The sequence below is a fragment of the Cyanistes caeruleus genome, chromosome 1 (genome assembly GCF_971803275.1).
Source record: "Cyanistes caeruleus chromosome 1, bCyaCae1.hap1.1, whole genome shotgun sequence".
In the NCBI taxonomy this organism is placed as follows: domain Eukaryota; kingdom Metazoa; phylum Chordata; class Aves; order Passeriformes; family Paridae; genus Cyanistes; species Cyanistes caeruleus.
Genome location: NC_141701.1, coordinates 86,839,743 through 86,867,494, shown reverse-complemented (window position 1 = coordinate 86,867,494; position 27,752 = coordinate 86,839,743). Strand labels below are relative to the sequence as shown.

Below are 27,752 nucleotides of genomic sequence, written 5' to 3'. Positions count from 1 at the left end.
TGTGCTGCCCTATGCTTGGTTATCTATCTACCCATCAGTTATGCCAGCTACAAAGGCTCCTGGAATGAGATGGTATGGGGATGTGCTGCACTTGGAATATAATTTGTGTTACTTCTCCTGGGGCTTCAAAGCAAGGAACAGTTTGTCCTCTGCGAATATAAAATATGTGTAAACATGACTGATACTTCGTATTTAAAATGTGCTCTTTGAACTTGTTTCTCTCATCATCTCCCTCCCCTTCCCCCCTTAAACTTTGGAGAGGTCCTAGAATCATGACAAAAAATGAGAAAAAAACAGTCTTTCATTATGAATTTATTGAGAAGCAAGAAGAGCACATAGCCTAGGTACAGAATGATTCACACATCACTTAAAAGACATTACAGAACAAAAAATTCCAGGTAGTGTCCAGAAGACTAGACTGATATGAATCCAGTGACAGGGCATCGATCACTGGAAAAAAGGCATGTTCATCCTATTTGCTTTTGTTCTGTGGTTATAACAAAAGCTATGCTAGTGGAATCTCCAGACAGGCTCCAGAGAAGATTTAAGATGTTGAGTTCTGTAACTGCATAATATGTGGTATATGTGAAAATCATCTTCTAGCCTGTGTTAGAAATGGATACCTCCATAACTTACTGCAAAAAAGTGTTTAGGCTCTCGCCTGTTCTGCCTCATGCTATTTTCATCCTAAGATGAGAGTGTTGGTATTGGATACTTACTTCTTACAGCTGTATATATTAGAAGAAAAAAGTAGGCTACAGTGTGCGTTTAGAGATAAAATTACCACTAGAGGATCTAGCAACTTCTTGAAAATAGCGAATTCTAAAGAGGAACAGCTTCAGAATCACCATGTGAGGATTATTTTCTTCAGAATCATTGTAGCATGCAAGCAGCCTACTTGACTTGAATAGTTTTGGTAGTCTGTAGCTTTCATGAAACTGGTTTGTTGCTAATAATAGTCTAAATAATTTTTCACAGTAAAATCGGCACAAGCGACAGTGACGTGATCTTGATTAGTCAGCTTTGCTGAAAGAGTGTAATCTCCCTGTATGAGACAAATGCAAAGCAAGAGATTAGCCCATCAGTACTATATAACTGCTTAAGTTTCTGACTCCTCTTTCTAGAAACAGAATAATGCTTTTCCCATCAAGTTCCTCCAAAACCTTCCTGGTCCACATATTTCAGAGGTGGTAAAGGACATGCCCATATTTTCTGCCAAAAAACTCTCATCAGGGATATCAATGCTGACAGCACAAATTGAAAATTAAACAGTGCAAGGGGGCTTAAATGTTTTGCTGCATAAATAAAATCCCTTGAAATCTGTGTAAATTCTCATGATTGTTATAAGCAAGCACAATATGGTCTGTGCTGTTTACTAACTGGAAAAGGAGGCACTCAGTTCTCTGGCACTTCTCTTGAATGGATCTTGTTGTTCACTGTTACTGATACGAATTTTTGTAACAGAGCACACTGGAGGAAGTGTGTGTATAGATGACTCAATCTATAATGAGTTCCTATATAATAAAACAAGAAGTAGTCTAATTTCATATTGTGTAATTGAAATTATGATTTCAGGCTTTGGGGAGAACTTATATCATTACAGTGCAAAAAAGATTTGAACCTTAAAGAAGCCATGGCTGTCTTGTATTGGTCAAAATGGCTCTCTTCAGACACTTGGAAAAGCACTATACAGGGAAGTGACCAAGGCAGCTTCAACAGCTTTGGAAGAGGTGAACTAGATTTTATTCACTGTATATTGCTGGCACTGCAGTAATTATTTCTGGGGTTTTTTTGCTGGAGCACAGAGTGGAGAAAAATGTGGCATAGGAGAGGTTGGCATCAGTGACCTCCTCGCTTTGAACCACAGAATGCTCTTGCCCTGCTCAGAGCCCTTATGATTGTGGAGTAGGAGACATGGCTAGAATGAGTCGGGTTTTTTGGCATTTGCGTTTTGCAATGGGATTTTTGAAGCACTATCTGGCCTGTGTCCTCACAGAGAAGTTCAAGTTAAGAGTAAAATCTAAATTTAGAGAGGGCCAGTGGCAACATGCTCTTGAGAATAGAGCCTGGTTGTAATTCCTGTGAGGAGTGTGCAAACATCCCTCAGGCTTCTCAGATGAGGCTGTTCTTTGCAATGAGCAGAAGACGATCACTCTATGGAATCATTCCTTTTTGTCAGCATGGGAGGATGGTGTTATTTGCCTGATGGATTAATTAACAAAATAGGCTTCTTATTCCTTTTCTCACAAGCATGTTAACTCTCTAAAAGCATCTTCTTAATAACTAATTTCCATTGCTTATTAGTGATTAGATTTAGTTTTTCTCCTTCAGGATAATTTTTTACTTGTGGTGAAAAATGTTATTGAAAGAGGCTTGTGATCAGTCTTGGAGTTTCTAGCTCCAGAAACTAGCTGAAAATTCAGCTAATTTGCCCAGAACCGGTCACTGGTCACTGGATTACTGGTCTGTGTGCATGTTTCTATGGTTTCTTCTTGTTTTAAAAACCTATTCTTCAGTTTGTCCTGAGGCTTTACTATGTAAAACTGCTCCTGGAGCAGGATGCAGATTGATGTGAGCTCAGGCACTCCTGTGTGAGACATCAAAAGGCAATGCTCAACACGGCCTCTGTACATATAGCCTTTAGGGAAGCAGGCTGCTTAGGGTGGGATAACAGCCTGCATAAAGGGGATCCAGCTCCCTGTGTGAGACCCTTGGAAAATGAGGGTCCTAGTTGCTGCTATCACCAAAGGAAGATTGAGACATATGAGATGATAGCACTTACAGAGGCTCAATCTCCCAGAAGCCAGCTATCCGTGTTATCACCTCTGCAGGTCTTGGCAAGCCCAGTTCTTTGGGATTCATGTCTTTGTTCTGTATCCCTGTTCTCATCCTATTTTCTTTTCCTGCCTGGAGCAATCCAGTGCTGAGCAGAATCCAGACCTCATCTTTGAGCCTCTGACATACATTTTATGTCTTCTGCTGATGAACTGAGAGCTCATCAGTGAGTGCCTCCAAGTAAATCTAAGGAGTATTTGACTGACCATCTGAACTCGATGCTTTTGCAGTGGTGACTGTGATCCTTTCTTTGCCACATTGTCAACAAGATGATGCCTTGATAGTCAAAGACTTTGCCTTCTTCTCTTAACCCTATCTCTTTGTTGTATGTCTCTAAAAAATCCTTTGTTATGTGCTGATCAAATATATCTTCATGCTGTGCCCAGTTAAGAGACAGCTGTATTCAGAATTTGAGATCTATCTTTTTTTTTGCAGTGTGATTCGGTTGAACTTCTAGAAGGAGACTTAGCTGTCTGCAGGTAGTAAAAAGCATTTGTAATGGATGACCAGGAAATTCAGAGCAGTGCCTAGAGTACTGCCTGTTTTCTTACCTTCCTAAGAGATTATTTTCTTATTTTAAGGCTCCATAAATCCAGAGAAAGTGTTCTTGGCCTAATAACTTTTACCTTCAGTTGCCACCTAGAAGACCTTGGTCTTTCTGCCTGACACCATGTATGTACACTGGAACACATTCAATTGCAATAGCTATCTAAATTGCCTTTATAGCCAGAGAGGATGAATGAGCTTCTCCAAATTGTTCAGTTCACTAAGGACTGAGCAAAATTGCAGCCTTGGTCTCCTGGGAGTCCCCTGGAACTGCTTCTTTTCTTGCTATTTTAAGAGTAAGAGAGGGGGAGCCTGTTAAAGAACTCCATGGCTGACTTAATACTGGTACGGAGATCTGCTATCCTGAAAACAAATTTGGATAGTAGTGCCTCTGTAACTATAATCAAAGCAACTTAATTTCATATTGAAAAGGATTAGTCATATAAAACACTGTCAGATCCAGTGTGCCAGCTGGGGAAGCAGGGAATGTGCTGGTGTGATTGCTGGTAGTTCTCTGACCATACCTCATCCGGAAAGCCATTCTGCTTGGGAAAACAGCTGTGACCAACTTACCTGAGGGATTTCTTTGATTCCCAGTGTGACTGGTCCCTCATAATCGAGATGTTCTGGAAAGCAACAACGGTGATGGATGGTTAGACATGCAGCACATGAAGGAAAAAGCTGATCATAGATGCTTTTTTTGTGATGGCATTTCAAAGCCTCCAGTGACAGGTATTATGGAACTGCAAAATTCTCCATACATTGTCCTGCAGCAGCCCTCTTGAGGGAAATATCAGGATACATGCTGCCTTATGGGGAAAGCAAGGCAGAGTTTGGGCTCAAGGAGCACGTGCAGCCCATGTGAATGGAAAAGGGGGGCACATCTTTGCACAGCCAGGCGGGCTTTCCTATGTCATCACGCATCCTGAAAATGAAAGGGAAGGGGGAGACTGCCAGACTCAAGTCCTTTAGTATGATCTATTAAACACCTGCAGCTGCAGTAGTTGAACTGTACTGTTTTGGTAACTTTTAGAAAAACCAATCTGAGCTGAGTGTTTGTGTAGGTGTGGACTTCTGACTGCTTGCTGAAAATGACTTTAAAATAATAAGTACATGTCTGTCTCTCTGCTGAGGGAGCATTTGTCAAGAAGTTACATGAGGAATTAAAGTTATCACAAGTGTGTTGGTGACTGGAATAGAGCCTGGGAGTTCCACCTTCCAATCCTCATCTCCTAACCGTACGAGGCATGCCTGCTCTTGGCTGTTGAAGAAAGGGCAACTTTGGCATTAATGGAGAGAATTAGCAAGCTGTTCTGCAGTTCCTCCTACTTTTTCATAGCTTACTGGGCCAAACTGTGCAGACTTGACTGAAAATAAAACTTGTAGATGTTTCAGTATTTCAGAATTTCTTGCACAACTTGCCCCACAAAAGTCATGGAAAAGTCTAAGAAGTGTTTAAGGATTCTTTTTTGTAGGTGTCATGAAATATTCCTTACTTTGACAGTGACAGAGGAGTGAGTGTTTCATCATATTTATATGGGTATGCGCTGGCATTTTGATGCTTGTCACTTCTAAAGAGTTGTTTTAGTCTAGTCTCACTGTTGGTTTAAATGTTTCTTGTGAAAGGTTGGATAAAAGATTTGTAACCTCTCTAGATTGTATGGTCCATCTCACCATGCATGGACTTGGAGAACAGTCTCCACAAAAGTTCTTCCCACACATGATATGAAATGTTAGTCTTGTAACAAAATTATATGAAAGAATTATGACAATAAGATAAACTAGGAAAAGGAGAAACCTGAGATATCACCAATGTTCTACACCTTTGCATTAATGAGAAATTTTTTTAATGTGATGCCCTGATGATCCTGGAAGGTGGAGAAGATGCAAAACAACTCAGTGTTGCCCTGGAAAACCTAATCCCAAAACAGAGAAGAGAATGTCTTGGCTTGTCAATCTCAACCTGATCAACTATGCTACCGCAATTTTACTGTACTCATTCCTGTCTGCATCCCTGGCTAATTCACGTGGACAGCAAGAAGTCTTGTTGTTTTCCGAGAGCAGTCACCATCACTGCTCGCTTCTGAGCATGAAGCAAAAGCCCAGGAGTCTGACACATCTCCACTGCAGAGAGCGGTGACTCAAAAATTTTAAAAATACAGTACAGCCCACCTCTTGGTTCACAGCTTTAATAGACTCTAAATGGGAATTAAAAGCACTGAAGACTGCATAACTTAGGTGATGGGTGACTCCCCTGGGACTTGAGCTGTGTGTGTCAATGTGATCTAAGGCACATTGGGAGCTGCCCCTCAGGGTGGTGTGGGCAATGCAGTGTATGGGACTCGTGCTTTGTATGTCCTTTTGTTTGGTGGAGAGCCTTGTAGGACTACCTTTTCTTCAGTCAACTCACAGCCTAGCCAATCTTGGATGATAGCAGAGGAGAGTGGAGAGGAAACTGGGCTGTGAACTATCACCCAGAGTCCTTCTGCACAGGGACACAGAAGCTTCTCTTGGATCATGTGGCTTGTTAGGATCTCATCTAGGCTCTCAGAAAGCCATCCAGAATCTAAAAACATAGATGCAGCATTCAGACTCTGCAAAGCCTGTATTTTAAAATGAAGTAGGTGTCATCAGGCCATAAATTTGCTTCTGAAATGATGGCAATGCTAATCTCTCATCTAGTGTAGGTAGAAGCTATTTTTCCCCACACACTTCACTGTGATAAAGTAACTAGATGAATGCAGTCTCAGGGCTCTGCCTCAGCCCACTCTGAGAAGTTTTCCTTGATTGCTCTGATGTGTTGTAGCTATGCCTTTGCTCAGTTATCAAATAAATCACTTTCATGGGCTATATTATCCTTTGGGGAGCCTTCAAATGCAGAGCAGGAGGCGCTACTTGTCCAGTTTGAGGTCCACATTTACTGCTTTATGCTTCAGCTTTACCCATATTTAGCTCTTTATAACCAGGAGTCTTGCAGTGGTTCACAGCTGAATCATATAGAGCTACTGGCGAGAGTCCAGTGAAAGGCCACTGATATAATTAAGGGACTAGAACATCTCTCCAAGGAGGAGACGGAAGGAGCTGGGACTGTCCAGCCTAGAGAACAAAAACATTAGGGGATAGCACATCAAAATGTACAAATTCCTGAAGTGGGGTTTTAAAAGAAGATGGAGCCAGGCTCTCTCTACTGCTGCCTAGTGGCAGGGCAAAGAGGCAGTGGGCACAATCTAAAACATAGGAAACATCAGGAAAGATTTTATTTTTTTACTGTGAGGGTGACTGAGCACTGGCAGAGGTTGTCCAGAGAGGTTGTAGAGCATCCATCCTTGGATATATCTAAAAACCCTGCCCTGGCCACGGTCCTGGGCAACTGGCTGTCAGATGGCCCTGTTTGAAGTAGGTGGAACTGGATTAAATTATCTTCAAATGTCCTTTCCAACCTCAACAATTCCGTGGTTCTGCAACCAGTCCTTCAGAAAACTCCTGTGACCTTCCTTGCTTCAATGGGGAGGGGGAAACTAGCTGCTTTGAAAGCATGTCCTTATAGGAAAGCAGGGGCAGCCTTCATTTTCAGCCAGTTGAGACCTGTCAGGAAATACTAAGAATTCATAAATCTGATGAATTTTATCATTCTTATTCACTTTGGACCATGGAAACCTCCTCAGTGGATCAGACTTTTCAAAGACCATTCACTGTTCCAGTTGCATGGGGATTTCTGCTATAATTCCAGAAGTGTAAACATCCTCCAAAGCTTGAAGGACTGCAGTTTATCACAGCATCCTTATGGATTTTTAAATATGGATTTTTTTTCTCCACATATTCATACATTTTTACATTCCTCCATTGAAAGAGGATGAACACATCTGCTGCAGTAAGTGTAACTGTCACAAACACTGAGCCAATCTCATTGAAAGAATTCTGTGGTCTTCCTAGAGAAAAGCCCAAATGTGGCTGCAGAAAATGCTCACACATTTGGAAGAGCATAAACCATGCTCATATTCATTTTCCCAATGAAATATTCCCCTTTTTCTTTTTTGGTCTGCTGGTAATTTATGGTACCTGTCAAGCATCCTGTCATCAGTGATGTGCTTTCAGCCCTTTTCCTTATAGATTTATCTATAAAGATAAACAAAAGGGATTTTGGTAGAGCTGCCTAGAAAATATTTCTAAGGTACAACTGAATCAAGGTGATACTACTGTATTTTTGTAGAAGCTATTCACTGTTGTTTCTACCAAAAGTGATTTAGTCTTTTTCATTGCTAGTGAGCATGCCTTTAGTAGCTTTTCTGAGTCTGAGGCAAAGCTTTCAAATGTGTTAGTAAGAACTTCCTGAGGATTACTTCAAATTACTAGTTATCATTTGTCATGAAGATGCCTCTCCTTCCTGACTAAACACCTATAATGAAATTCTCACTCCTCTTTCTCAAATCTTCCTTTCACTGAAAATCTTTATGTGTTCTCACACTCTTGTACTATATAAAGGCCCTGTACATCTGCACCCACCTCTTCCTTTTTCTATGTTTTAAATATTTTTAGAACTTCAGTGCTCCATGTTGGAGTTCTTTTAGGACACAATCTTGCACCCATACAACTGACACACAGCTTCTGTGGGTGCTATGGATGTAGGAACGATGTGAATAACTGCCAGCTATAGATATATAGTTGAGTGGGAAAAAAACTTATGTAAATACATGGCCAGGTGAGAAAGAATTGCTCTTTTTACTGATGAAGAAAAGGTGAGATGAAGGGGCTAAGCAAGATGGCATTGTGTGTCGGCCCAAAGACCTAGCTTTGTGGTATAGTTGCTTTCTCAGAAACAGCTACCTACATTCTCAGTGTGATAGCCAGTCTTTTAATTCATGTTATGTTCTCTACTTTTATTCACAAATACTATTTTAGAAACTTGCTCATTGTAACACCTACTGAAAGGGACAATAATGTAAAAGAATGGAGCTCTGAAGCAAGTTGGCGGTTTCTCTATGGTTTGGGGAGGGTGCAGAAGGAATTGTGCAAGTGCTCTGATGGTTCCTCTGTCAGTTGAACCCCAAAAAAAACTTGCAGAGGATGCAGCTATTTTTTTGTCAGGTAGCTTTGCTTAAGCCTGCAAGCTGTGGTTGGCACATTGCTTAATATTACCCTGGTAGATCTTCCACTCTGATTTTAGTGATTGCATCGGGAAATCTGTTAAATCTTATGTAACTCTTTTATTTGGAGGAAATGGGGAATAACCAGCACTTTCTACTAAGAAAGAGGAAGGCCTGACTTCATGTTATACCACAAAGAATTTAGCAATTTTGTTGCTATTGTTCCTAAATACACAATGGCAAATTTCCGTGCGAACTTTGAGCTAACAACTTCACAACAGACATATAGCTCAAAGAAAAAGATCTTGGAATCCTGTTTATGAGTCCAAGTGAGCAGTGCTAGACGTGACCTTTGGTTAACTAAAATAGTAAATACTATATGACTATGATGAACATGAATTCTCCAGCTATATTAAGTCTTTCCAGCACAGAGAGTATTTCCAGTCATGAAAAACATGCAGCATTATAGGAGAGCAAATATAAAGAAAAAAAGAAAACTTCCCTCAAATAACTAAGACTTTGCCACATCCGGCTCTTAAAAGTCTCTTTTTCTTGTAACTTCTGCTCTGCTTTTCCCCACAAGTAAGTGGATCAACAAAACCCATGGAAGGATGGTGTTCTGTCTAATTTTGGGAGAGGGAGGGGCAGGCAATTTTTGGCTTCTTTCTGAAAGGCAAGCAAATTCTGTGTGAAACTATATTTGAATTCAGGTCAGGTCTGGCCAGATGTTGGAAATGTTGCCATACAACAGGGAAAAAGAGGCTCTCTATGAAAAGCTTCAGTTGGAAGGGCTCTCTGCCCTCCTGGGTCTTCGTAGTCTGCATACTTGGCCATTCACAAGTTGTCCTTCCTGCACAGGCATTAGGTCAGATATGCACCTGTACTAATATGGCAAATTATGCCTGAATGCCTTAAATTTGTCTTCACCTCAATTCTCCGTCCTAAAACATGAGGTAGATTCAACTGTCAACTAATTAAGAAATACCCCATTTTCAGTTTGAACCTGTATGAGAAAGTTCACTTCTTTCCCACTGTGACTTAATTACTAAATAAAAACAGCTACTGAATGAGAGGGTGTGTATTAAAAAGTACATGGCAGACGTCTTTGCACTAAAATAGGGATACTTCTAAATGAAGATATATAGTGTTATTTAAACAAGCAACTATGTGTTTATGTCATAATGTACTTCAATTAGCAGAAACAATCGCCTGTCAGTTTAAGATTTAGAGACTTGGAAGCCCCAGGAGGTTTTGGCTTTGTAGCTTAATGTGTGAATAGCAGTTTGTGCCCAGCTCAGGACTGACTCTGCTTCTCCTTAATGTATTCACTAAAGGATGTTATTAAGCACTTCATCAGAATAAGATAGTTTTTCAGTAGGTCTGTGGGTGGGTTTTCTTCTCTTGTAATTCAATACACAATTGAAGAAACTTCTGAATTTAATTTTTTTGTCTATCTGGCTTACAGGATTTACATAATTGGTTGCTCACGCAGCATTTCTCTATTATTCTTTGTGATAGTTTTGTGCAGTGTGAAATGCCTTAGTAATTTTCCAAGGACTGCCTTAGCGGTAGTGCTGTGCATGGTCTTTAAACTCATGGCCCTTGCACATGAGTTATTGCAGTGTTATCAGCTTGAAGATGCAAGTAAATGGAAGGAAAGCAGAGCTTCTGTAACTAACTGGTGCTCTGACAACTCAAACTTCTCTGTGGATCTACCTATTTTTTAATAAAATCAGCCTAAATAAATTACCATGATGTAAGAGGGATTTAAAAATTACTGGATACATGGCTACTGCAGTCCAGAAGCATGACCATAGCTCTTCCAGACATGTCACAGCTAACATGGCATTACCTGACCTGGGCTGTGGCAGCAGGGGCTTTGGGGTGCCCAGGCTCACCTGGGCCCAAAGATGCCTGTTTTCTGGGGGTAAGTAATAGAGCTCTAAACCAACTAGAGCACGCCTTCACCAGCTGGTAGTGTGGTTGGCATGAGCTGAAATCATCTGATTGCTGCATAGGCACATATTGAACAGAAACAAGATGCAAACCATAGATGGTAGCAAATAATATCTCGTTCCAAATATCCTTATTCAAGCATATTTCCTCATAAAGTGATTTAAGAATTGCCTTTAAGGACAGGAGGTGTGACTTGCTTAATAGTGAAGAGCATGTTCTGAGCGGCTGTTTGTTTGCTCAGCCATTTCTTTTACAGAACTGGCCTTTATTTTTGTCATACTTCTTGCCACGTGACAAGACATGCCTCTAAACAGGGCTTATGAACCTCTCTGCTGGTGGATGGGGGTCACATAACCACAGTTATTTTTAATGGACTCGAAATCCCATGTGAGTGCAATGTTCTGTGATTAAAAGTAAAGCAAACAAACAGGTTGGGGGGGAAAGCAGGCCCTTAAATTAAAATGTCTCTGTCCTACTGTGTTCCTGTCACCCATTAACATGCTGGTGAAGTAAACAGAACATTACAATGTATTGGTGCAGTCAACAGCACAGCGGGTGCATCCTGCTTGGAGTATTCAGTAGCCATCAAACACTTAGAGTGCTACCTAAATTACCTCCTTTCTTCATTCCACAGAAAATAAGTTTAGCAAGACCCGGCCCACAAAGCGTCTCCGAGTAGGTTAAGACAGTCTTTCCATTTATGATCATGTTCAGCTTGACATAGAGTTCCTTGATGCTGTGTCCTACACATAAAGCAGAAAGAGAGCTCAGAGAAAGTGCAAGGATAAACAGGTTTATTACTTTATTTTAAAGAAGATTCTGTTTTTTCCTCCCTGCTGTTTGAGCCATCAGAGGTTTTGTCTTCACCAAGGACTCCTGATACATAGAAATCTGTGCTTCAGGAGCAGGTCTCTAGGCCCTTCAAAGCATATGACAGGGGACATAACAACAGTTATCTTGACTGTTGAATAAACTGTGCCCATGACTGTTTTCTGACTCTGAGGTCAAATGGCATAGCAAATCTCATGTCCTTACATCTAAACTTCTCTTGTGTTCTTAGCAGAGGGATCATACCCAATGGGCCCCTGGGAGCAACCTGTGACCTGTAACTGCTGCCTGGGAAAACAGTAACTGGCCTCAGCCAAACATGTGCCCGGGACCAGCGTGGCAGCTTGGCAGTGCTAGGAAATTGCCTGCTTATGCCTGGCTTGCTGACACAGGCAGAGCCAATGAGGCTGCTGGATTTAGACAGAGGTCCTGTACTCTGACTTGAGGGAAAAGTATTTGCAAATGTCTGTAGTGTGATTTTTTTTTCAGGCTTGTTTACCTTTGCAGGCACCTGAAAACTGATGCTTCCTGGACAAATAGGCTGTGTGTCTCACAGGAAAGGAGACCTTTTGCATGCAAGGAAGCATTCCCAGGTGCTAAAGGACACTTGGCACACAAATTTATTTTCATCACCAAGAGCATACAGCAGCACTTTCATATTTATACTCTGGTAGTGCAGAATCTAGATAAGCTGGGGGCTCAGGTTTGCAAGAGGTGGCTTTCCTGTGAAAGAATCACAAAGCAAACTATGCCTAAAATTAAACTGTGCATCCAGTTTTAACCTTTTATTGCTGATCAATCAAGTGCTGAAGGATAAAATTTCAGCTAGTACAGGTGGCAAACTGGTGGCGTGACTATTGCCTTTTCCAAGCACTTTCCCAAGCCACTTCTCTGTATGCCCAGGAGGGACAGAGGGGTGTCCCCATGTTGCTTTGCCCCATTCAGTTCCCCTTCCAGCAAGGGTCACAGCCTTGGAAATTTGGTGAGGTACTGACACAAGAGTGTGGGTGCTGTAGCTGTCTCATTCAACAAGACTCTCCCCAGAAGACTTAACTATGAAGATAATGATCTCTAGAGCAGCCCCCCCTTGACTTTCCATGTGTACAAATGAAGAGTAGGAGCAGAATCGTGGCTGAAGGCTCATATGACCTATTTGGGGTGACATATGTAGTCTGAAGCCAAACTGACAACAGAACTGACATTTATGTAACCCTGCACAGATTATTTCAAATTTCTAAGAAATGAAGCCCATTCATATTTTATAGGAGATTGTCACCCTTGCTTAATACTTGCTTAATACCAGCACTCACACATGAATTACCTGTGTATGGTGTGAGAAAACAGCAATTCACTTACTTAGGACCATTGAAGCTCTGATGTTAAAGGTGTGGGTTGCAATATCAGCACAATGGTCAATGCTGAAAGCAAAATCTTGCTGGGGATCTGTTTGAAGACACAAAGCAGTGGGTTACAAGTTGTATCTTTAATGAGATACCAACTACATAGAAGAAAATAAAATATAGAAGTGTTATAAAAAACAAATTACATATTCCTCAAAAGTTCTCCAAGAAGTGCTCAGAGCTCCCATACCCTGCATTCAATAACTACTTCTGTTCTTCCTGCCCCTTCAGTCTGAAGCACACTCAGATGAAAACCTGTGTGAGGCTAGAATCTACTGTGTAGGAAAATTAACCAAGTTCAAAGAAAGCAAGTTCCCCACAATGGTGGGTAGCCAATACTTATTCAAGGTGAAGTCTCAGCACTTCAGAAGAACTGATCTTCCCAGACTCTGTATATTGCCATTCCTTCCACAGCACTGATAAGCAATTGGTTATGAAGATGTTTACTAATTAATTTGTATCACAAGATGGCTTGGTGAAGCTGATTAGGAAACTGAATTCTGGAATGGGATGGAAAGTCCAAAACTGAAAATAAAATTGTATTAACTGAGATACTGCAGCATTTTTTCTGGGTCCATCATCCAATGATATTTCTAAGCCAGAAAATATTCTACATTTCTCTTTTTCTGGGAGACTTTAGCAGAGCTGTGGGGCCAAAGGGAGCCCATTGAATGATAATTGTCATGAATGTGATTATTTCCAGTTCCTAAAGTATCCCTTTCTCTTTAAAAAGCTCTAAAACTCTTGTAAAAACATAATTGTTTTCCTACCATTTCCACCTTCTTCCATGCTAGCCTCCATGAGACTTAATGCTGTGCCTGAAGGCTTGCTGACATGTCACTCTCTGGTGACAGGCAGCAGCAACCACTGACAGCTCAGCTGCCACAACCAATAGAATGTGCAATTGTTTTCCAAAGTTGCAGCAGGAGGGGAAAGATTTGGCCAATTTGGAAAAATACCTTGAGCCTCAAACTTGCTTTAGGCATAGTTTTGTCCCTCATTACGGCTTTCCAGCCAGCCTGTACATCTAACATCATTCTCTGTGGGAAGAAGACAGGCAACTGTGGCATGTGCAGAAGCAGCCATAGGCTCCTTGGTTTACACAAATCTGGTAGTGACAAATATAGAATTGGGAACTGAATTCTATTTCTAAGTTATTGTTGCTTGAGCTAATATTCTCACTGAGTTGAAAATAACAGGTTGGGAGAGTTTTCCTTTGATGCTGTGGTGAAATTTGAGTCACGAGTGTCCTCTGTGAGGCTGAGCCAGCATCCCCATAGTCTCACCCTATTTTTGCAGCAGTGCCCCACAGCTGCAGCAGCTGGCAATCATCAAGCCTGTGTGACCAAAACCTGATTGCTTAGAGGAGATCACAGAATGAATGAAAGTGTTGAGAAGACCTGGAGGGCTTTAACTAAGCCTGGCTTTGTGAGCCCACAGATTATCAGTGTGGTCTACCAGGAGTTTCCAAGCCCTAAATTCTGGTAAATTTAAATGACTGTTTAAAGGAGGGAGATAAAAAGCAGTGGTATTTTCAAACCTCTGTGTCCCTGTGCTGGATTTTGTCCACACCACTGAAGCAGTCTGCAGTTGCATAATCTGCTTGGGACAAGAAGTTAGTGCCTGGAGTTGTTTATCAAATGTGACCACCGTCAGAGGGTTGTCTTTCCTCTTTTTTCTTATTCCTGTCAGTTCCAGCTTTGTTTTTGCAGCTTCAGAAGCTGTTGGAATCGGTTAGGAGAGCAGTTTCCTGCTCCAGCTGGAAAGCATGTCAAACTTCTCTTTTCTCTAGGACTGTTGCTCCTGCTTCCCCTCTGGTTTCTACCATCTCTCAGGCCTTGGCTTCCGCTTTTCCTCTGGTCTTCTGCTAGATCCCCTCTTGCTTCTGTTTTGTGTGTGGTGTGATGATAAGGTTCAGGAAACAGCTGCTCAGATTCAGAGCAGTTTGGGCATTGATGCCTACAAATAGTGCTGGTTGTCAAGTTAGTAAAATTGTTGGTTCTGCAATTTCAAGTGGGAGTTATACTCAAACATGGCAGTAGAACATACATGATGCTCTTCTCTTTTCAAAGAGACTAGGCTGTACTTTAATGAACAAATTAAATTGTGGTGTTAGGGCTGATTAGAACTTTTACTTTAAAATTTCTCATCAGTAACTGAGTGGAAAGGGTATGTTCATTAAACCAAGATTTTTTGGAAAGCTTGGGCTTCTTACAGTGACCCTGATCTCAGGGTTAGTTACTTCAGTTTGGATGTCTGTTTATTTCTAAGGGTTGAGCTCCTTTGACAGATGACACATTTCATAGTGCATTGTAGCCATGGATGTCTTTTACTGCACTGCTAGTGATGCAGCTTAGGCTGCTGACATATCCAGGAGGTCATATCTGGTCCTCAGAGGAGAAGAGAGTGTGGAAGCACTCACATGAGAAATTCCAGAAAATGTGAATTGGAACACTTGGATTTTGTGTTGTTATTCTCTTGCTGAAATATGTAAAATTTTCCATTGCCAAAAGCACCCCAAATAGTTTTCTGACCCTCCCTGTGGAAATTCCTGCTCAGATTTAGCAATCCAACTTTGCAGTCTTAGATACTGCGGCATTTATGGAGGCCTCTTGCTGAAACAAATTGAAAGAATGGCTGTATTAAACCTGTGGTGCCAGGGAGTCTGGATTCCCAAATATGTAGGGAGAAACGTTGCTACAAAAATGAAATTAATGAAACTTGTGGGGTTTAGCCACATGATTAGTGAAAGAGTCTGTAAATTCAGCTGGGCTTTATGCACTAAGGGATTGGCCATACCCCTTTTGACTTAGTGAGGAGACCCTTCTGTGGCTGAGGCAATTCCAAGCAATTGCCGTTTTTGTTTTCCATCTCAGATGTACAACTGTGAGTCACTGTGTGTCTCCTATGGAGGTTTAATACTTATTCTTCCTTGTTTGCCTCAATCTGAAGCGAGCTGGTTAGACTGAAAAAAAAAATACATGTTATGTCTTTCACATGTGCAGAGCAATAACATTTACTGTTAGATCTCTAAAATATGTGGGGCTGCCCTTCAGCCTTCCACTTCCCTGCAATGCTTCATGGTGCACAGTACTGTATGTTCCCAGACTTCCCTCCACCTACTCCCTTCAATCTGCTCCCTCTCCCATAATTAAGGCTAGAAACTCTTTAACTGGTTGCAGAATTTTGCTTTTCCAGTTCAGATTTGATATATCACCATATAACACTCATAATGTTGTTGGAAATTTTGCAAACACATTGAGGTTTATCAGTGAAAATCTGCTTATTGAGGGGGAAAAGGGCATTTTTTGTGTATCTAGTGAGAAGGACTTGGGCTGCAACATATTTACAGCTAGCAGGAAAGGTGTCTGGAAGCAGAATTTTGACTCAAGTTTCTCTCTAGGCAGTACTGAATTTTGGGCAACTGCTCTGGGAAATGGTAAAGTCTTTGTATTTACATTATCTTTACATTGTATTTACAATTATCTTTACATTGATTGTAAACAATCGATGCACTCCAAGATCTTTCAGGCCTATTATTTGAACCTGATGCTGTAGCTGATGCTGAGCTCCCAATTGTATTTAGCACAGAACATCCAGCTTTTGCTGAAGACTGGCTTCTGTAGTACAGTCCTGCTTTGTGAGAAGTGAATTTGGGATGTACCTGACATCTTGCTACCAATCACCCCTTACCATGGCTTAGTGTCAGCTGAGCCTATGCATCCCACTGCCCATTTCACCCTTACCCAAGTACCCCTGGTGGAGATGACCAAGTACTCTTGGTGGAGATTGTTCCTATATTGACTTGGGATGTGGTTTTCCATGTGCACTGGCACCGCAGTGCAAGATTTCAGCTTGACTTACTATTTTGAGGTTCTCACAGTGATGGGTTTGGCTGGGTTCTTCTTAGAAGACTGAACAGGTGTGTGTAGTACAGCCTAGAAGCTCAGATGAGTTCCTGAACTTTCTTTTCTAGAGTTTTTTTTCCCCTGCTTTTGTTCTTGGCAGAAGGTTGTAGGTAAATTAGCTCAGACATACTTACAGCAGTGTAACCTCAGTGACAAGGACAACAGATGTGACAACTACTCCCTTTTGTGCCCTGGTTACTGCAGTTGTGGGGCCAGTGGCTCCTGCCCCTGCTGAACATGGGTGTGCACAAAGGCACAGGGCTGTGAGCTGGGGCTGCCTTTACAGCCTCCTGGGAGGGGATCTCCAGGGCACAGGATGAAGTGGACAGCTGGGAATGATAATGTGCTAACCCACTGTGGCAATGTCCCTCAGAGCCTGAGCTGCTAGATGACTAACTGGGCATTACAGAAACTGCATGGCCAGATGGGAAGCACCTGTTCTAGGAATTTTGCTGCGCTGGTGTACAACAGCCTCTGTCTTTCATTCTTCCCTCTCCCTCCCACCCCTCCTCATTTTTAACTATCCTGTACTGGCTTCCCTCTCTTCTGAATCTGCTCTAAAATCACATTGTTTCCATATGAGCGTGAAAATCTGTGGTATGAATGAATAGCAGCAACAAGCAGATGAGCTTCACTTGTAAAAGTCCACATCTGTAATCTCTGGAGTGGTAAGAAGACCCTCCAAACTGGTAAGCTTTAGGTGTTTCAAAATAATACTTTTCGAAGCAGTTAAGCCACAGAATGGAACGAAATGGCACAGCTGCACTTGGCTAGGGTCATATAAGGACAAGCTGGTGCTAGAGGAGATGGAAATTAGCACAAGGAAGAAACATTTAGCAATTACCCAATACTCCTCACCTTCAAAGCTCTTAATAAAATTAAATCATTAGTCTTTACAACAGTCAAGGTGATGAAAGGAGAGGCAAAGAATGAGGAACTGTTTGGGATTTCAGACTTTATGTATTCATTCAACAATTTCCCTTTAATGTCTATTTAAATAAATTAACCGGAATGCTCAAGGTTATATTTGACACTGGAATCTACTTATAAGCTACTGAGGAGGAAGCATCAGGTGAATTAGCAGCTCTCTGGTTATGCATCTGCATTTCCCTGAACACCTTCAGTTTAATGAAGTTCCCTTTGGGCCTGCCTTCACTGCATGCCACTGCCACATCCAGACATGTCTGGGAGGGGCAGAGTGACCCTCTCCTCAGAGGAGAGCAGAATAAATTGTGAGACTGACACCGGCTGTGTCTACTTTGTCATGAGAATGCTTCATCCCAAGACATTTGCCTTTGCCGTGACCAGCTCCAGGCTTCTGCCTAATTCAGACTGGAACTCTGGCCTAGTTCAATTCAGTTGCTCTGGCCTCATTTGCAGAAGTCACTGCATGTTTTATCACCTGAACTTTTCTGGCTTATTTAGGCAACATAGAGGAGAAGGAATAGGGAAGATTAGAGTTCATGTATTCTTAATGCCCTGGGGTTACAGACTGTGGGAGTTCCCCTCTGCAAACAGTGCTATCAACCTGTGGTCTCTGAGGTTGCTTAAACCCAAACCTCCAAAGCTTTTGGAGATGTCCAATAGAGTGAATAACTCTGCTTCCTTTCTGATAAAACTTACATGGCTGTAGAGGGAAGCCTAAAGGTTTGGTTTCAGTGTAATCTATAAACTAAAAAAGCCCAGGATACTAGCAAAATAAACTTAAAATTTTACTTAAAACAAAGAAGGTTTATGCAAGTTAAATAATTTCCAGTCCTCTCCCAAGAATACTGAACACTAGTAATGCATAGAGCAGTTATGTATTTCTTGGTTAGATTAAGGCACAGGTGTTACTGGCTGGTGCTTAGTTGTGGGGCAAGGTGATTTCATTGTCTTAAAAAATTAGTTTAAATAAAAGACAAAGATTTTGTCACTTTCTATTTCAAATAAAACTCGTTGCAGAGTATAACTGATGTCCAAATGTGCAAATATTGAGAAATAGTAACTGAGAAGGCTTCTCCAAATGTCAGGTGGAGAAGAGAGGAAGAGATTTTCTGGCACCAGGCTGATGTGATGAGGGGGAGGGAAGCCCCTGTGAAGACAGAAGGTGTGAGGGGCTCTCTGCAGCTGCAGGGCTGTATTTGGGGATGGGGGTGTCACTAGCATGCATAAAGCAGCCTTGTCAAAGACATGCCCTGAGTCTCACTGCCTTTTCCTGCCTGAACCACCTTTTCTGAGAGCAGGCTTGTTAGAGCTATTGGCAGAGGCTTGGGGGGAGGCTCAGTATCTGAAGGCTCTTGGAGTCTTTCCTTGCTTTTGCCAGAGGTGGTATTTTGAAATGGGGGTGCTTTGTGTGGTATGACAAAGCTTTATCCAAGCCTGTTTAAGAGGACAAGACTGAAAGAAGCAGGCTTTGAGACACAGCACATATAGATCTGTACTTGATAATCCTGATTTGTCCCAGTTAGCTTGAGAGAGAAGGGCAGACAGCCCAGGCTTCAACTACAGCAGTGTAACAAGAAAATACTGCATTAATTTGGGCCCAGCAGGGACTGTATTAGAGAGCGAAAGTCTTTGTTCTTCTGTTTGTAAGAAAACACCATGCACTGGATGAATAAGATGCTTACAGCATATGCCTGTATTCCTAATCAGAGCTGTCTCTACTCTCTTCAATGTGTGGTTTTTTATTTTTATTTATTTATTTATTTATTTATTTATAATTTGTTTGCTTTTTTTTTTGTTTTTGTTGTTGTTGTTTGGGGCTTTTTAAATCATTTTTTCATACTGCTCTACTTGAGTGAGATCTCTGGACATCGGTGCTTACCAGAATGACTGGGGATTCACAAGACACTTTCACTTGTGTCAGAAATAGAATCAAATGTTGCTGGAAACTGCCCCGCTGTCAGACACATGCCATGCTCTGGGATGGCAGCTATACTGCTAATTATTCAGAACAGTAATCAGCGGCATATAAATGGGCTAAATGTTCCCATTTTCCCAGAATGGGTTTAGATCCACTACAGGAGCATGGCAGTCAGCTACAGTTGGAATGGTTCCTCTGCTGGGGAAACCAGCTGGGTTCCCACCTGCCTGATCACTGCTGGATCATTTGGCAGGAACCATCCATCTTCAGGTGAAGAGAAAACTGAAGCATTGAATTAATTTGTGGAAGTTTTCAAAATGCTAGCTTTTGGCAACTAGAAGCTCTCCTGAGTCTAAAAGCAGCATCTGGAATAGATCAAAGGGTTTTGATTCCGTACCTGGTGAATCTGTAAAGGGCATTTGGACATCTTGTCCCTGATGGCCACCGTTTCTCCCTAGTTTTAGGTTGCCTCCTTAAAGTTTGCTTAGTGACACTAACACACAATAATGCTGGTGTAGTTTTTTTCATTTTGAGATGTTAATATTTCTTAGAATACTTTGGATGTTTTTCTGATGGATATTAAATAGCTGTGAGCATCTGATCTCCTGCCTCTACTTTCTTTGCTAAACTGTAAACATAGTAGGGTCCAGAGATATTTTGAGCCCTTGATGGCAGCTCTAGATGAGATGAACTGTTACCACTCATCCTCACATTTACCTTAGTGACTCAGTGGCTACAGCAACCAATGATGTGGCAAAAATGAATAGACGAAAAACATGCCAAACAGTTTGGATTTATCAGCTGGAGATAAGCAGGAGAGGCTGTCACACATAAACAACCCTCTTTTGCAGTCCATGGTGCAGGACTGTAATTGATTTGGTGAAGAATTTGGCTCTGTGAGGAAACCACTGAGAACTAAATTAGAGGGGAAAATTTAAAGCCTGGTGGGGGAAGTTCAGCTGAGGTTAATTTTCTCCACTACTAATCTCACTGAAAGCATTAATATTGATTTTACTGAAAGATTTAAAGTCTAGGTGCTGGTTCTAATGTTTCTGCCAGAGTACCTTGGAGGTATGAAATTGTCTCCTGCTTCTCTATGTCATTTACATTTTAAAACTTACTAAGTACTCCCCCCGCAGAAAGTAGGGTAAAATGATGTTCAGAATCACCTCAAAAGTTCATAGGGAAAAAAGAAAATTTAAATCCTCTAATGAGATGTGGAGAAAAAAATAGATGGGATAGTTTTAATTCATGGAGGGATCAGAATTTTAAAAGAAGATTTGCATGTGCACTCATAACTATGCTACCTTGATTCTGATGATAGTTTCAGTTTGTTAGGATCCGGTGCCAGAAATACACATGTACACATCTGGTCTTCCCCTTGGAATAAGTAAGTTATACCAGATGAGTACAACAGCAAAGCTATGACAGTAAGATGGCTTGGACAGAGTAAACATACAAAAAAAAAGTTTTCAAGTGGAATTCGTAAGTTCTTTGATTGTTTGCCCATTAGCAATCTATGCAACAAAAGATCAGAGGGGAGTTGGTATCATGTGGCTTTAAATAATTTAGAAGCAGAAGCAATTGCTGGAGACTGTTTGAGGGAAATAAATAAATAAGTCCAAGAGAAGCATCTGGCTCAATCTGCCTGCCAAAAACCCAAAGAATAATGGAAAAATAACCTATTTTTACCAAGTGTCTAGAAGAATTTTTGCCCTGAAGAGGCATGAGTGAGAACTTTTTTGCAGACCTTCTTTCCCAGCTGAAGCTATCACATTACTTACATCCTTTAAGCAAAGAATATAAGTGTGTGGTCATGGAGGGAAAAGGACTAGTTACATTGGTTGATATAGAGAAGGTGATGTGCTGTAAAATCAGTGCTGCAGTGATGCCAGTTTAACAGTACTGTTTACAAATTGGTATTGCTGATTGAGCAGGACTGCATGTTACAGGTACATTTTTTAAAAAGGAACAAATGGAGTTTAAGAAAAATAGTATATTTCATCTCTCAATATGTAGGAGAAAGTATAAAGAGTGTGTGAGGGGGACTCTAGTAAGCCTGAAACTCTTCAGAAAGGACAGACAAATCATCAGGAAATTGTGAGCTGATTGGTCTCTGTCTCCACTTGTGTTAAGCACTAAAGAGTTCCCTCAATACATGGTTTAACAGGAGCCTGTCTATAGTGCACAATTTGACCAGAGTGGGTTTTACACCCTGTTGAGTTCAAGGGGCCATTTTAACAGAGATCCAAATCTGAGCTCACACATTTAAAGAAAAGCCGTACAAATGAGAGTTTCTCTATCTATGAATGCAATTTAATGCAAGTGTGTACTGAAGTGGGCAGTGCTACTCTCTCCTGTTGTGCCACTGAAGGCCAGGAAAAAGGTTTATAGAAAGGACACTGCTTCTAGTGTGACATAGAACTATGTGAGCAAGCATGGAACTCCTTGGACATAAATTCAGCATGACTTTCCTCTCTTTTGGAAGAGGCATTGTCACTTAAAAATAATTTTCTAGATGGCCAGATTTCCCTGCTTCTTTGTCTAGCAGAAGACTTGAATTCTAGCAAATGTTTACCCATATCTCTATATATTTTTATTATTTTAAAATTTGTAGATATACAGACATAAAACTTATGAAGGGTGCAGCCAATTTCATATTTAATTCAGAAGGTTGAAATGAATACTGATTGTTTGTTCCTTCTCCTGAAACTTTAATGGCTATTAACCTTACTTCAGATGAAAAACAGAAGGAAAAAACCAAAATCAGATATGAATTGGGAAAATATATTTGTCTATATTTAAAAGTCTCATGTGGTCTGAGCAGTGTTTTATATAGTCTTGGGATTATTTCTGAAGATGTCATCTTTGAATACTACTACTTTGACTCTTCTGAAGATCTCCCTGAAATTCCCCATTATTTACTCCTGTGCACAGAAAATTAAGTCCTTAATGGCTGATGGTGTCCATCCCCTTTTTTTAGAACCTTCTGCCTTATCAGTGTTTGTTTCTGCACTGTAAAGAAACTTACAGTTTAAGGCAGTGGGCAGCTCTGAAATCTCCCAAGTCCTAATCTAAATAATTTAATTAAATAATCACCAAGCTTGTTGGTTGAAAAAAAAGCAGGCATTCTGAAGCATTAAAGTGTTAATACAGGCCCACCTAACATTTCAAGAAAGAGCTGTAAAAATAGTTGGAAAATATTTTTCATGTGTCTGCAGGAGCAATCAGCTGCTTTCCCCTACAAAGGGGGTCCCATTTGAACACTACATAGTAAGAATGTTTTCATGGCTAATTAAGACAATTAGGCTTTACATGAATGATTTAGAAGCAGGTGCTGGTAGATGTGTTTGGGAGTTTTGTTCTGTAGTCTCTGACTGCATTGCACTTTGCACTTCCAAGTGGATGCCTGTTACTCAAATAACACTGGAATCTGCCCAGGGCACTTTGTTACCGTTGCCTACCTGCCCTTCCCTTCCCAGACAATTGCCTTTTAAAATGTAGCTGGAAAGATCAAAAGCATTATTACAGTGAAATTAAAAGGGGTAGAAATTGGCCATTTACGTAGCAGGTTCTTTTCATGTCTGTGCATAGACTTGCCAATTACGGTCCTCTTTTCTCAGTCAGAGATATTAACCTGTGCTGCTTTTATCTCAGGATCTCTGCCCAGGTTTCTAAAGTGATTTGTGGTCATTTGAGATCTTCCTTCATTTTTGTCACTTGTTTCTGGGAGAAAGAGTAGCCCTAATAGGAAATGTCTTGCTATTTATAGACTGTCTCGGTGTTATGTCTCCTGCGGTTACATAGAGGAGGCAGCACAGTGTCTGTTTACTCTACTTTTAGACCACCTGTCTCTCAGCTTCATTTTCTTACCATGGACTTGCTGCTGAGAATTTTTGTCAGATTTCTTTTAGATTACTTTTTTACAGTTACATTATACTGATCACTAGGATCTTGTCTAGCCCTTTCATTTGATGCATGACTTGGAGTCCTGGTTACAGATTTAGTCTGATGTGGCTAAGTGGGAATGGAAATGCTTTTTATAGGATCCAGAGCATGGGCTGAGGCTGGGGGCCTGATGCATGCCTGTATCTTACGTGCAGGATGCAGCAGGAACAATTACTTGTGACCAGGAATTGCAACTTACTCCTGGGTACAGGAGATGATCTGATAAACAGCAAAGCAAAAATGGGTACTTGGCTCCTCTTTAAATGCTCAAACTGAATTCTAGTAATTTGTTGAGAGAAGACATTAAGCTCCAGAAGCAAGTTGTGAAGTACTTAGTTAAAATTCTTTTAACAACCTTATATTTTACTTGATTCAATCCTAATTCACTGGTAACATCCTAGAGTCTATAGTAACAGCATTAGAGGTAAAATTCTCACCCTCTTGAAAGCATCAGGCAATCCTTTACCCAAGATTTTGTACTTGTTACCTCACTGTGGCTCCTGTTATCACCCAAATGGGACATCCTCTGATATCTTCAGTAGAGCAGAAAATACCAAAGGGATTTCTCAGACTGGAGGGATATATGGGGCATCATTCCTCTGAAACAGCTAGAGTATGGACAGTTGCCTAGTATAAACTCTGCATTTGCTGCCATTATAAATTTGTAATGAGAAGGTTTTTTGGGAAAGGGTCTTGTCAAATGCTAACAAGTCTGTGTCCCTCCTGGGTGAGAACAATTGGCAGGACACAGATGAAAAATGGAGTTATGTTCTGCCCATTTAGTTATGGTTTACAGTGAAATGCAGTAGGGACAAAGCTCCCCTTTCTCCTGAAAGGGTGATCAGCACCATGTGCACCACTGTGAGCTTGCCAGTGAGTTCAGTAAGGACAGTGTCTTCTCTGAAGCAGATGTGGACTAGTGTACTTGGGTCGGTTCTCCTGACCTAGAGATTTTGGGGCTCTTTATTCTCCTCCTTTGTGCAAACTGCCGGATTATGAACTGTATCAGCAGCAATGCAGATGGTGTATCCTGGGCTGATGCTACACACATGGTAGCCTCTGGAAAAAGGCAAGGCAGGACATTGTGATGGCAGTTGTGAGCTGCCTCAACTTTAATCTGACAGAGCAGTAAGGGAGAAAGTAACCTGACTTCAAACAAGGAATCTTTTTTAATTCTTGCATTGTTTCCACATCTGTGTAATCTTTTCATCTCCCATATCTGTGCCTCAGAGAACAGAAGACCACTCTAAGTGGTGGGACCTGACCTTTATGATCTCTGGCTCGTGCTTCTCAAACTGTGAATTCTCCCTGAGTGAATATACCTCTTAACTTTCTGTTCATGGCAAACCAAAGGAAGTGACAGAAACAAATGACTCTAAACAAATGCATATTGTTAGCTAGGCCAGTGATGTGCACAGTAAGAAGCAACATTTAACTGGCACATGCCAGCAGACAAATTCATCATACTTTGAATTCACTCAGTCTGTAGCCTGTGCCTCTGTGTCAAGGCATCTCATGCTGACTGAGACCTGTTGAGGGAACAGAATTCACTTATGCAATAAATTCTTACTAGAATGAAGGCAATACCAAAGTCTGTATTCAATATCTAATTAAATATTTTCTTAATGCGTTATACCCATTTATAGAATGTGAAGCCTGACTTTAGTCCCCTGGGAGCAGGCCAGTAAAGAATAGCATTACAAATATTTATTTACTTCTCTTGTCCCTCACTGGCTTTATTTTAATGGGTGTGCAAAAACGCATGAAAGCTACAGGCGAGGAAAAGCCCCCGGGAAAACCCTTTGTAACTGGATGAATTGGAAAAACAAACTCTAGGGTGCTCATTTGCCATGAATCTCTTTTCAAATCACGTGCGGAAAATGAATGAGGCGTCTGTGAATCTAATTCCCTTTGTCCCAGTTGTAAAGCATATCAGCACAATAGGCGAGGCACACGGCCAGCAAAGCAAGAGGTGGAAAGCAGGCACCATTCAGTGAATTCATTTTCAGTCAATTCCAGTGTCGCTTGCTCCTTTTCTTCTCTACAGATTTAAAGAACAAACAGAACCCTGTGATCCCTGGGAAATGCCTTTGGTGAGGGCTGTTGCTGAAGTCTCGCTAAGCACAGTGGCAATGGCAGAGAACACGAATCCTTCCCACTGTCACACTGGGTCCCTTGTCATTCCAAGTGGGAGGACAGAAAGCACATCACCACAGCCTCATCGCACATTAGGAAAGCAGCAGATCAGCTGTTTCATCCCAGCGGTAAAACAGTTAAAGACCTAGGGTCTTCCTATTTTTTTTTTTTAATCATAACTTCAAGATAAAAATCTTAGGCATCTCTTTCATGCTAAACTGGGTTTTTCACAGTCGTTTATTATTCTGAATTTAGTCACATTATTTCCTCTTTATTATCTTCTAAATACAGTTAGATTTTTGTGTGTGTGAACCAAAACCAGCTATACTTGAAACATGAAAAATATTTCAGATGTGAAACCCAGTGCAGGTTTGGGAGTGTAACCCTTCCTTTCACTGCCTGGCTTATAAGCATCACTCACTGCATAAGAACAACTCTGTTGAGCAGGTAAAAGGCAAATGGAAATGTAAAAAAAATCTCACCACAGCTTTTGTAATGTATTTCCAAGTTGTCCTCTTTGCAGACTGTGTGTGTAGGCCATTCTGTGCTGGCATTGATGTAAAGCAGGACTAAGATGAAAAGAAGAACATTTGATGTCTTCATGGTGGTGGTGGTGGTGGTAGTTTGCAGGATCACTTCTGTCTCTTGCTAACACTCTGGAGGGAGGTGTTCCTTCCTTTCTCCAAGGGACACGGGACTTAAAACATTTGTGCCTGCAAAAGGGGTAAGTGAGCCAGTGCAGCCTCAGCTTCTCATAATGTGGTATAAACAAGAGGCTAATCAGAATTGGAGGGTGCTATTTCCTTGTACTTCTGCTTTCTGCTTGGTGTTCAACTAATGACAAATGAGCTAATCACTGCCCGGCACAGTCCTGCCTTGGTGCCTGCTGGAACAATGCAGCAATGTGTTTATTTCTCCTGTTGCTGCCAGTTCCTGCTCTTGAAGTCAAAGCATTTGGGACAAGACTTCAGACAGGCTTATTCTGCAGCCTTCTGGCTGAAAAAAAGTTGTAATCCAAATTGCCCCATCTTAATCACACAAAGTCAGCCCAAATTTTGGAAGATGAGCAGTTTGGTCTCTGTGTTTTTCCTAGTAACAAATCTGTCGTCTGGAGGGAAAGGAGGTGCATCTGATAAAGCTGACACCACATAAGCAAGTCTTGAAACTTTTGGGAATGAATTCTTTCTGTTTGACTATGCTAAATCCTTCATTTGCATTGATTTTGTACAGTGTTTTTTTTGGAATATGCAATTTAGCAGTATACCCAGTCTGGCAAACCTAGATTTAATTTTTTTCCTCCTGTCTTCCTGGTTACTTAATGGTCCTCTAGTGAAAATGTGTATTTGTTATTTGCACTAGCTCTTTTAAAGCTGTGCTTTATGCAGAAATTAGTGGCTGGTGCAGATGGCACGGACGGATCAGTAAGGGAAGGAAGGAGAGTTCATTCATCTCCAATAAAATTCTCTGATTCAGTTTAAGATCCAGGGCTGGAGTAGAATTTCAAACTGCAGTTGCCAAAAAGGTCTTTTTCTGGACAGAGCACCAACTGGAAAAATGCTACAAGCTGAATTCAACCCCAAAGCAAATGTCTGCAATAGTCTTCTCTGAGCTCAAGGCAAGGAGAAATTGGCTCTGTAGCAAAAGAGTTGGGTAAAAGATCACTTTGGCCATTTCAGTCTTTCTTCCTCTGAAGGCTGCAAGTATAATTTGCTCTGCCACTGAGTAAAGCTGAACAGGGGAAAGCTTATGTTGTTTAGTAAACAGGAAAGGACCTAGTAAGATAATAATGAAATAATGCTAAATGGTAGAGCTATTCTTCAGGCAATATCTTGGCCTCAATGAAGGTAGTAAAAGTAATCCCACAGATTAAAGAGGCAGCCAAGATTTCAACCACGATGTATTAAATTTAAAAGCCAATTCAGTGCAATCCAAGAGATCTTGCTTTAAATAATGAGGCTCAGGCTTGTTCATATTTTTTGGATGTTATCATAATGGCAAATTTTATGTCCAGGGCCAGAGTGAGAATCCAGACAACTGTCCTTAGGCATGGAATAGATATGAGTCACATAATGAGATCTGAATTACAGATCTGGTTTGACTGGACTTGGGTTGTACCCTGCAGATAGTCAACAGAAGCAAGAGCAATTGAAAGGGGAATAGTAGGGAGAGATAATGTCTAGGACTACTATAATACATTTAAACTAAAATCACATAAAATAAAAGTTTCTTCCCACAAAGCTCTACAAAGATAGTGAAAATTGTATAC

At 41.1% G+C, this 27,752-nt stretch overlaps 1 protein-coding gene and 1 long non-coding RNA gene across 5 annotated transcripts in view; one reads left to right on the top strand and one right to left on the bottom strand.

Annotated features, from left to right (window-relative positions):
* Positions 1 to 27,752, top strand: part of LOC111924039 (uncharacterized) — a 135,685-nt gene that overhangs the window by 21,622 nt on the left and 86,311 nt on the right. The window contains exon 5 of one of the 4 annotated variants that reach the window (XR_015290215.1): positions 25,398 to 25,614. The exons of the other annotated variants lie outside the window; for them this stretch is intronic. This is a non-coding gene — a long non-coding RNA (uncharacterized LOC111924039). The remainder of the gene's footprint in view (positions 1 to 25,397; positions 25,615 to 27,752) is intronic. 4 annotated transcript variants of the gene reach the window in all.
* On the bottom strand, positions 297 to 26,341 carry LY86 (lymphocyte antigen 86). Its single transcript, XM_023919974.2, has 5 exons — positions 25,969 to 26,341; positions 12,606 to 12,692; positions 11,036 to 11,164; positions 3,955 to 4,007; positions 297 to 1,045 (listed from the first exon to the last, which is right to left on the bottom strand). Exons 1-5 carry the CDS (start codon positions 26,087 to 26,089, stop codon positions 950 to 952), a joined length of 486 nt encoding a protein of 161 aa, XP_023775742.2. The 5' UTR covers positions 26,090 to 26,341; the 3' UTR covers positions 297 to 949.

What these genes read in the sequence shown, in the direction of transcription:
- LY86 (XM_023919974.2), bottom strand. Translation starts at nt 26,089, where the DNA reads ATGAAGACATCAAATGTTCTTCTTTTCATCTTAGTCCTGCTTTACATC. An exon ending in AATACATTACAAAAGCTGTG is followed by an intron (nt 12,693 to 25,968) that starts GTGAGATTTTTT and finishes GTCTTCAAACAG; the next exon opens with ATCCCCAGCAAGATTTTGCT. An exon ending in GAATCAAAGAAATCCCTCAG is followed by an intron (nt 1,046 to 3,954) that starts GTAAGTTGGTCA and finishes TGTCTCATACAG; the next exon opens with GGAGATTACACTCTTTCAGC.